Source organism: Lolium rigidum, chromosome 3, assembly GCF_022539505.1.
Source record: "Lolium rigidum isolate FL_2022 chromosome 3, APGP_CSIRO_Lrig_0.1, whole genome shotgun sequence".
Taxonomy (NCBI): Eukaryota; Viridiplantae; Streptophyta; class Magnoliopsida; order Poales; family Poaceae; genus Lolium; species Lolium rigidum.
Window position 1 is genome coordinate 134183683 of NC_061510.1, and position 10124 is coordinate 134193806.

The window sequence follows — 10124 nt, forward strand, 5'->3', positions numbered from 1 at the left end:
TATTTGTTGGATCTAATCTGGTCTCTTGGAGTGCACAGGCTACAGTGTCTCGTTCTAGTACTGAAGCTGAGTATAAGGCTCTAGCTAATGCTACCGCTGAGATGATTTGGGTTGAAGCTCTTCTTACTGAACTTGGAGTAAAACTGTTACAAAAACCAAGTCTCTGGTGTGACAATCTAGGAGCTACCTATAAATCCAGTGTTTCATGCTCGCACCAAACATATTGAAATTGATTTTCACTTTGTCAGAGAAAGAGTTGCTAACAACATATTAGCTATCCGTTTTATTTCAAGCAAAGATCAAGTGGCTGATGGTTTGACAAAGGCTCTGCCAGTTAAGAAGCTGGATGAGTTCAAACGTAATCTCAACCTTTCAGAAGGTTTAGATTAAGCAAGTGTTAGAATATGTATTAGGTGCTTTTATATTTCCTATACTGTATGTGGTACAATCTCTATGTAACAAACTCTGTAATACCCGGTTGGCTGTTTTGCCCAATATAACATGAAACCGAGGCCGAGCCAAAGGCACTCGTTCTACCCAGATTGATAATACACCGCATGGACCATTCGTGCAACAAGTTGTCATCAAGATGCATCAATTACAAAGACGGTGTGTACATATTGCGCAACACAATCAATCTGCCTTGCAAACACATTTACAAATGCGCAACACAAACAATCTGCCTTGCAAGCACATTCTCAAATGTCGCTACGCTCAACAACCTCCACAGCTCAATTCATGAATGCAGAGTAACAGTGGTAAATCACTAGGATAATTTTCTGCAGAACCGTGACTATTATAATAGATTCATCAAACAAAATCAAAATAAAAGGATAACTAGTAGTAAGAGGTGTCCTTTTACTTGTCAACCAGCTACTGCTACGGTGGGCAACAAGGTTAACGAGTCTGATATGTATGCGATCTCACTGGTCTCAAGGTAGAGCAACAATGGCCAGTTTGAGCAGGCCATATTGCACTGGTAAAATACTCCAGAAATCATCTGCCATGGCCATGCGATGTTTCTCCAAGTCTCCCGGGCTGCCCTTGGATACAAGACATGATCCTCGTTGCAGGCTTGCGGCTTGTACTAATGCTACATGTGACCTTCTGGCTGGTACTAGCCCTTCTGGATTAACCTCACATGTACCATCAATTGTGTTGGTGGTAGTGGTAACTGCTAATACTATCTAATATAATTAGAGGTAACACTGGATTAATTGTATATTATATATGTGTCTCACAACACTGATTATGCTGCTGATACTGCTTTTCTTGGTCAAAAGGCTAATGGCATATTTTTCTCTTGTGGTTTGGTTTCATAGGGCTATCCACTAAAAAGGGAAGCTAACACTACACTGACACTTCACTCTTTTTTTTCTCCTGTCAAATAACAAAGAGGAAAAAGGATGTCACAATAACAAACAGCAAAAGGAAGAGAAAGAAAACACAAGGACAAGCATAATTAGATAGGCGAAATGCATAATTTTTTGAGGGAATAAAGGTAGGTCTAAGTGCTTACTATGATTAGGTTTGGGTATTGTTCACTTTCCATTGAAGGACAGTTTCACATCCCGATTGCTCCGTGATCGGAGGACAGCCTGCTCATTGCAACCTCACATCATTTCACTCATATATCACAAAAATGGCCAATATACAATGAAAGCCGTGGCAAGTAGCATCGATCATTATACCTGGACATGGGGAAGAAGTAGGGCCTCGGAGAAGGAATATCCAATGCTGAGGGCAGTATATGGTTAGTGCCACCACCTGCATTGGCGCCGGTGCAGACGCCGTTATGGGATGAACTGCAGCCATCACTGGCGACGTCGCCGTCTTGAGTGAGTGTGGCCGACTTGGTTGAGGATGCGAATGGGCTTTCCGGCAAGTCGTGATCCCCGCTGCATAATATGCAGGGAAGAAGCAATGATCAAGCTTTGGAGGAACAGAAGAAGCAATGATCAAACTTTGGAGCAATATTAGTATGCCTATCAGATCATCAAAGCTTAGGCCAACCGGCCAACAATAATAAGCAAGCAGGATGAAAATGATGCTCAGTTTGATCAACCTTTGGTCACTATCTGTGTTGCGGTTTGCATCGTCCGTCGATTCCTCCTTGTTGCCTCCTTCGTTGGCACAGAAATTGCTCCCATTCAGTTGCTGATCTGCTAGCACCCCAAGATATTACAACGGTCAGTAATAATTGGCAAGAACAAACAGGCCAGTCGCTGTAGTAATGCATACCAGAATCAGGCTGCGACTGAACCGCGGTGCTTGCTCCGGGCTGGCTGGTGGTGGTGGAGGCATTGGCAACGGTGGTTGTCGGCGCCATTGCTGTTGAGGCTGCGGCTGCCGCTGCCACGCGAGATTTCAGGTCGAGCAGCTGGAGACTCATGAGACGGCGGCTTTGGAGCTCAACGGCGTGCTGGAACTCGGCAGCTTGCTGCTCGTCTTCAAGCTTCCGCCGCATCATCAGCTCGTTCGCGCTGTTGGAGTGCTGCAGCATCCTCCCACCTGGCAAAGCATCTTCAGATGGTCAGCTCTACTTCGATCAGAATTCAAAGACACTCCTCACCGTTCAAGATAATGTAAACATCATGAAATACATTTAGAGCAATCATGTTACCTAATTGATGCAGATCGAATGGGTCCCTGCCGTCTAGCCCGGTTGGTGTTGTGCAGCCGGAGAAGTCACCTTGCTTCCTGCCAACCGCGAGGAGCAACACAGCACACCCAGGTTAGTAAACTGCATGCAATGCAATGCAAGAAGGGAGAGGGAAGATTAATTGCCAGCATGCATGCGTGCCTGTACTTGTCGGGGATCTTGCCCTTCTCCTTGTAGGGCTTGACGAGCACGCGGGCGTCGCAGATGAAGTGCGGGTTGCCCTTGGCCAGGATGAGGCGCACCGTCTCCGGGTGCATGAAGGTGACGAAGCCGAACATGCGCTTCTGCTGGTAGGGGATGCGCACGTCGTGGACCGGGCCGTACATGCTGCACATTGCATTGCCAAGAACAGCAATCAGAGTTCAGACCTAGCAAATCCGCCATGGAAAGAAACATCACACTGGCCCGTGTGGAATGCATACCTGAAGTAGCCGGAGACGTCCTCCTCGCGGAAGGTGCTGTCGGCCGGGAAGGTGAGGTAAATCTGGCGCGATCCCGGGTTCATCAAGGTGGCGAAATCGGCGCGGTCCAGGCGCGGCCGGCCCATGAACTTGTGCGTCTCGTCGCCGCCGCCCAGCATCAGAGCGGCGGCCGCTCTGCACACGCACGAGTGGGGGAAAAAGTTGGAAACTTGGAGCGTGTACCTGAAGCTTGTTGGAGTTGGAGGTGGCAATACCTACCTTTGGTTGTCGTTGTGCTGTTGCTGCAACAAGAAGCTGAGGCACTTGCTGGCGGCGGACGGGGAGCCGGGGAGGGAGCCCGTGGGGGAGTAGGGGAAAGCAGCGGCGTGGCCGAGGCGCTGGCTCCTGGAACGGAGAAGGAAGTCCTGGCACTGCTGCTGCTGCTGCTCGGCGGCTGCGAGCACGGCGTCGTCGTCGGGGAGGCCACCGGCGTGGACGAACCTGCAGCCGCTGCCGTTCTTGCAGAACCCGCGCGCGTAGTACAGGCACGGCTTCCAGCCGAAGCCGTCGCCGGCGAGGCAGGCCTCGTTCGCCGACGCGCTGCGGCGGTGCCCGGGGACACCGCTGTTTGCCCAGCCGAGGCCGTAGGGGAACATGCCGTCGCCTGGGCCGGGGCTCCGGCACTCCCCGCCGTCGAAGGTCCGGAACGGGTTCATACCCGCGTCGTTCTGGAACGGGAGCTCCTCCTGCTGCTGGAAGTCGTCCACGGGTGTGTTCCCGGCACGAGAGAAGAACGGCGCCCCGCCGCCGTTCACCGGGCTCATCAACATCTCCTCGCCAGCCCCCGCCATGTCCTCCGCGAAGCCATTGCCCCTCGAGAAGGCCGGCGCCTGGGCCCACGCCGACGGCGAGGAGACCGAGAGAGGGGACGGCGCGCCGCCGCGGCCGGAGTTCTGCCGCGAGAGCTGGAGCGGCGAGCTGGGGGGGCCGGCGGACGCCGGGAGCAGGCCGAGCTCCCTGCGCGCCTTGGCCATGACGCTCTGCAGCAGCAGCTCGGGGCCGAAGGCGAGGCGTATCATCTCCTTCTCGCCGTGGTCCTGGACGAGCAGGAAGCCCATGATCTTGGCGGCGTGGTCCGGGTCCAGCGCCTGGATCCGGGAGAAGACCACCTTGGTGGCCTCGTAGGCGTCCATGGCCGGCCGCACCCAAGAAAGAAGAAACGCCGAAACTGGCTCCCCCTCCTCCCACAGGCCACAGCAGCGCGCGGCTCACGGTCACGGGCTTCTCGCTGTCTCTCACCTCTGCCTGCCTATTACACTTTCTGTTGCGTGGCCGGCCGCCCGGGCTTATGTACACAGAAGCAGCTAGCTTGACCAGTGTACAGGAGCACTAGCGTGCAGTGTTTACAGGAGGGAGAGCGTAGTAGCTAGCTAGCTAGATTAGCTCTTGGCTTGGACCGGCCGCTCGCTGGTTCCTTCTTCCCGGAGCTTGCGCCGCTGAGCAGCTCCATTTCCCAAAAGCTTTGGCGGCCTATCAATCCCCACGCTGCCCACCGCGCGCGGCCCTTTCGCTCCGCTCGGGGGCGGATTTCTCGGGCACGGAACTTCGCTGCTCGCCAGTGGCTGGGCGGGGCGGTGTGTAAATTTCCGAGGGCTGCCGTTGCCATTGTTAAATGTGACGAGTGCCTCCACCGGAAAAAGCCATAGCGGTTCTTTTTAAACAGCGGCCTGATCACGGTCACGCAGACATGCATTGCATGGACCGTGCGTGTAAGGGTGTCAAGTGGGATCCCACTTCTGTCCCACTTGTAGTGTAATTTAACTTTTCTAGTACAAATTTTGACATCAAAATTTGAACTACATAGTACAAAATGACATCCCACCGGGATCCCATCTTGACACCCTCGTGAATTAGGGCATCTCCAGCGGCGCGACGCATTTCGGACGCCCAAAAGTGGTCGTGAGCATCCGTTTGCGTCGCCCCGCGGACATATTTTGTCCGCTCGTCCATTTGCGTCTGGGTGTGCTCCCACCGGGGCGGCCCATTTTTTTGAATTGCAACATAGTAAAAACATTGAAAGTAGTACATAAAAATGCATAAAAACTATACAAAGTAGATCTATAAGCCTAGACTACTTGCTTCCTGACGGGCCGGCACCGTCGTTGCGTCGCTCCGTCGCCTGCTTCTCCGCCGCCTCCCGCGCGGCCGCTATGGCTCGGTGCGCCGCCGCGTCCTCTTGCGAGCATTGCTCCGGCCTCGCGTTGGCGGCCTCGTCCTTGAGCGTCTCGAAAGACTCGACGAGGGCCCGCTGCTCCGCCGCCTTCTCCTCCGGCGTCGGCGCATCAGGGTCATCGGATGACCAAGATATCTCCGAGTCGGAGTCCTCGGCTGCAGCGGCAGCCGCCAGCTTGCGCTGTTCCAGCTCGGCGTCCAATGCCGTGTGGCCCGCCAGCTCCTCCTGTGCTTCCTTCTCCGCTTCAGCCAGGGCCGCGGCATCCCTGGCCGGGTGGAGGAGATCGGTGCTATCTTCGGAGTCGACCTCCTCGGAGCTCGACGCCGGAGGAGGTGGAGTGGGAGGTGAAGGTGGAGGTGGAGGCGCGGTAGCCTGGCCGCGTCCGGCGCTGCTCATGGTGGATCTGCTTGGAGGAAGCGGCGCTACGGCGAGCCGGCGGCTAGGGTTTGTGGCGAGGAGATGAGATGCTCGCGCCCGTATATATAGCGCGGAGGCAGGGCGACGGCCGCGCCACGCGTGGCATCGCCATTACTACGTGCGCAGAGGTAGGCGACGGCCGCGAGCCATGCGAGGCATCGCCATTAACGCGGCCGCAGACTGCCGAAGCGATGCCTCGATGCCGCATGCGGCGGAGAAGACGCATCGACGCTCGCGCACGCTCGCGGAAGCCGAGGCACGCCATTAACGCGGCCCCGCAAAGGCTGCAGCGCGCCGCCCGGAAGTAATGCCGCGGAAGACGGAGCAGTTGTGCCGCCGCCAGGCGGGCCCGCGCGAGGACCGAGCGGACACTCGGAGCGACCGCCGAGCGTCCGCGGAGACGCAAACCTGGCGCATATTTGGGCCAGGTTTGCGTCTCTGCGGACGACCCGGTCACTTTGCGTCGCCCCGCTGGAACAGGCCCAAGACGCATTTCCGGTCACGACGGACACAAACGGTCGCTCAGCGTCCGTTTGCGTCGCGCCGCTCGAGATGCCCCAACGCGACGATCCAAACGAACGCGCTGGTTCATCCGTTTTGGATCGGTTTGGTGGCTGTGCGGACATCTGGATAGCGGCCGGCATCCGCGTGTCCGTTTGGGTCGCACGCTGCTCAACGCACAGACGCAGCGCAAATGTTAAAAAAATAAACAAACAAAGGAAAACAACAAAAAATTAAATTTAAACTAGAGTTCATTAAACTTAGCCCTATTTTGGCAATTTTTACACAAAAGAAAGCCCTATATGGACTTTAAACTAAAAGAAATAAAGATGAAACCCTAGGCCAGGGTTTGGGATGCGGTGGTCGCCGGTGCGCGACCCTACTCCCAGTAGTACTCGTCGTCGTTGCCGTTGATGAGGACGACGCCCCCCGGCGGCGACGCGCTGTTCCGGCTGGACACGCCGGAGGGTGCCGGGGACTCTGGTCAGGGCGACCACTGCGCCCTTTCCCACGCGCAGTGTGGGTCCGGAGGGCTCGCCGGCCTGTGCAGGCGTGCCAGCCGCAGCGGCTTGCATCTCCGCCTCCTGCTGGAGCGCGGCCTGGCGCTCCTCCACCGCCCGGAGCGCGGCCTGGCGCTCCTCCTCCTCCCGGAGCACGGCCTAGCGCGTGGCCGTCTCCTGCCAGCGCGCCATGTCGAGGAAGGCCCACGTCTCCGCCTGGGCGTCCTGCTGAGCCTTCCTGGCCATCTCCTCCAGCGCGGAGGCACGCAGCGTCTCGGCGAGGTGCGGCCAGTTGGCCAGCTCCTCGAGGTCGTTGAGCTCGTGGGACGCCGCCAGCGCCGCCTGCAGCTCGGGGTCGTCCTACTCCTGGGGGTGGGGCTGGGGCTAGGCCTGTGGCGCCGCCGCGGAATCGTTGATGTAGAGGCCGCCGGGGCGGCGACCAGCCCGCCTAGCAAGCGTGTGCGGCTCCTCGCGGAGGTGAAGCACGTGCGCCGGCGCGCATCGTGCTCCACGTCGAACCACAAGTCCCAGTTGGGACTTGTGTCGCCGTAGGCGGGGTGCTCCCGGAGGTCCGCGCGGCGCCTCCGGATCTCCGTGATGCGGGCGCGACCGGAGCCCGGGATCGGTGGCACCGGAACCCTATCTGGGCTCAGGTGCCAGCCGTGGGGGAGGTGCACGTTGCCCCACGGCATTGGGGCGCCGGCATCCCAGAACATCTGCGCCACCGCTACGGTGACGTAAATTCGGTCGCGGATGGCAGGAGCGCGGCCCCATCTCGAACGCCGGCGCCGCGGTTCGCCGGCTGCTGCCGACCTCGTGGTCGTTGGCGGACGGCTCGAACTCCCGCTTCGGGGCCATGGCGGCGCAGAAGCTCAAGCTCGTGCGTGCGTTCGGAGTGGAGAGTGGGGACTGGATAGGGACAACCCCCTCCCCAGTCCACATTTAATAGGACTTGGGTCAGCCACGTGGACCAGGCGAACACGCGAGGACGCCGCGTGCCATCCGCGGCCACGCAAACCTGGCCCAGATTTGGACCGGGTTTGGGTCGTCCCGGACACCCGCGGCCATCCGCATTTGCGATGCGTGGCCGCGTTGGGCCGCGTTTTTGTCCGGTTGGACCCATCCGGACGGGCGGGCGCGAGATGGGTCGCCGCGTGGCATCTCCAACTTGGCGACGCAAACGGACGATGAGCGACCGTTTGCGTCCGCCCAGGCCGAAAATGCGTTTGGCACTACCTCCAGCGGGGCGACGCATAGTGAACGGGCCGTCCACGATGACGCAAACGTGGCCCAAATATGCCCTAGGTTTGCGTCTCTGCGGACGCAACGGTCGTCCGCACGGTCCTCGCACGGGCCTGCCTGGCAGGGACACAACTGCTTCGTCTTCCACGGCATTACTTACGGGCGGTGCACTGCAGCCTTTCCAGGGCCGCGTTAATGGCGCGCCTCGGCTTCCGCGAGCGTGCACAGCTGGGCGGCAGCGCAGTGGCAGGACATTGAAGGCGAGATGACGTCCGAGCCTCTTAAAGGGACGCTGCAAGTGCCCATTTCCCCGACCACGCCATTGTCAGAGCCCACACTATCCACCCGACCGACGCCATGGGGAAGAAATGTTGGCCGTTCCGCGAGACCAAGAACGACCACGAGGCTAGCGGCTCGCGGTCCGGCAAGAAGACACGGGTCGGCCGGTACGTCTGCGTTGACCTCGCGCGCCAGATATCGGAGGAAGACTGGCCGGTACCATGGCCGGACGCGAACTTGCCTGGAGGGGGATGGTACCTCAACTCGAGGCGCGTGCCAGTCCCCCCCCCGTGCCGCGCGAGGGCCGAGAGCGGCGGGACGAGGTGCGCTGCTGCCGAGCGATCTTGTCGCCGGATCTCCGGGAAGATCACGCGCACAAAGTCCTACAACTGGATTTCTTTCGGGACGTGGGAGTTCGACGCGCGCCGCCGCGCTGGCTACCTCGGCGACGTCGACTACTTTAACCGCGAGATCGACGCGGAAGAAAAAACGAACGACTAGGAGGACGAGGACGTGGACATGGCAGACTACGACCACGACGACGGCGGGCCAGCGTGGGATCCGGAGACCCAGTCGCCGGACATTACCGAGGAGGAGGCCATTGCCATTGCACTGGCCAATAGCGAGCAGGACGAGCTCAACGAGCTCGCTTTGTGGGACGAGCTCGCAATCCAGCTCCGTGAGTACGCGTTCGCGCAGGGGAGGCCGGGGACTCCTCCGGCCACGCCGACGCGTTCCAACGACCGCGCTCCGGCTGCTGCTCCGGTCTGGGATCCCTGGCCACAGCCTCCTGCGCAGGCGACGGTACCTCCTCCACCGCCGGCGTACGAGCTTCGATGGCCGACGCCGGAGTTCATCGACCTCGTCAGCGACGACGAGCAGTAGGCAGCACCTACTTTTACCACGCCTTTATGGCTTTTTTATATTTTTTTATTAATGTAAGTCATGACTTTATGAATGGAAAAAAAAGTTACCCGACGCAAACGAATGCGTGGACGATTGCAACCGACGTCCCAAATGCATCGCCCCGTTGGACCTATCTATCTGGTTCCCCTCCCCTGTCCTGCGCGCGTCTGCTGACTCCTTCGTTTACCTCTCATTAGTTTTGGTATGCCAGTACATGCGAAACATAGCAAGCAAACAGATTGTTTTCAGTAGCCTGGGTGACCTCACGGCTTCAAACAGCAAAATTTGGTGTATGAACTTCCAGATCGGCGAAAATTGGCCGAAAGGTGGGCAGGAGCTAGCTCTGTCGAGGGAGCGATCCAGTCACATTTCTGAGGAGAAGCTATCTTTGATCGTGACGGGATAAACTGCAATAGTGATATAGAACAAACACGATGCGACTTTCTTTCGATTGTATCCAAATCATGGGTGGTGTTGGGTGCCATCCAGAACCTCTTAGCCGTTAACACGATTCCGAGCTAGCCGCGGCAACAAGAATTTTGTGCCTGGTAACTCCTCAAAATAGGCTTTCATTCCACTAACTTAATTGAGATTTTTTTTCATTTTCTGGAAAAGACCATGTTTTTTGGTGTTACCGTCATATTTCGAATCTCTCCTTTTTCAAAGGAATATATAAAAAATAATTATATTCTTTACGCCTCACGTATGCATTTGTTTGAAAATTCTACCGGAATATCTCATCAGTACAATCATCATGCCATATATTGTCTCACAAACAACGCATGTACTTACTGTAGCTATGGGTCATGATTGAAAGAACAATATAAATAACTTATGAACACAATAATAAATATCATTATCGCACGGTTTCCTTTAAAACATACTTTAAACACTCCATTGAACATTTCCATCGTTCCGCTTCAAATTATCACCACATATTTGTTTAACATTTTTGTTGTAAAATGTGAATCTATATTCCCTCA

The 10124-nt window shown here is 56.8% G+C and overlaps 1 protein-coding gene across 1 annotated transcript; it reads right to left on the minus strand.

Moving 5' to 3' along the window:
- Positions 1-703: 703 nt before the first annotated feature.
- LOC124698253 (zinc finger CCCH domain-containing protein 22-like) lies at positions 704-4256 on the minus strand. The gene is made up of 9 exons (XM_047230759.1): positions 3343-4256; positions 3085-3258; positions 2804-2989; positions 2624-2700; positions 2242-2511; positions 2066-2165; positions 1692-1898; positions 1520-1598; positions 704-1380 (listed from the first exon to the last, which is right to left on the minus strand). Exons 1-8 carry the CDS (start codon positions 4254-4256, stop codon positions 1565-1567), a joined length of 1962 nt encoding a protein of 653 aa, XP_047086715.1. The 3' UTR covers positions 704-1380; positions 1520-1564.
- Positions 4257-10124: the final 5868 nt, after the last annotated feature.

Coding starts and splice junctions, on each gene's coding strand:
- LOC124698253 (XM_047230759.1), bottom strand. CDS start 4,256: ATGGACGCCTACGAGGCCACCAAGGTGGTCTTCTCCCGGATCCAGGCG. Junction 2,512..2,623: donor ATTCGATCTGCATCAATTAG/GTAACATGATTG, acceptor ATGCTTTGCCAG/GTGGGAGGATGCTGCAGCAC. Junction 2,166..2,241: donor TCAGTCGCAGCCTGATTCTG/GTATGCATTACT, acceptor TTGGGGTGCTAG/CAGATCAGCAACTGAATGGG.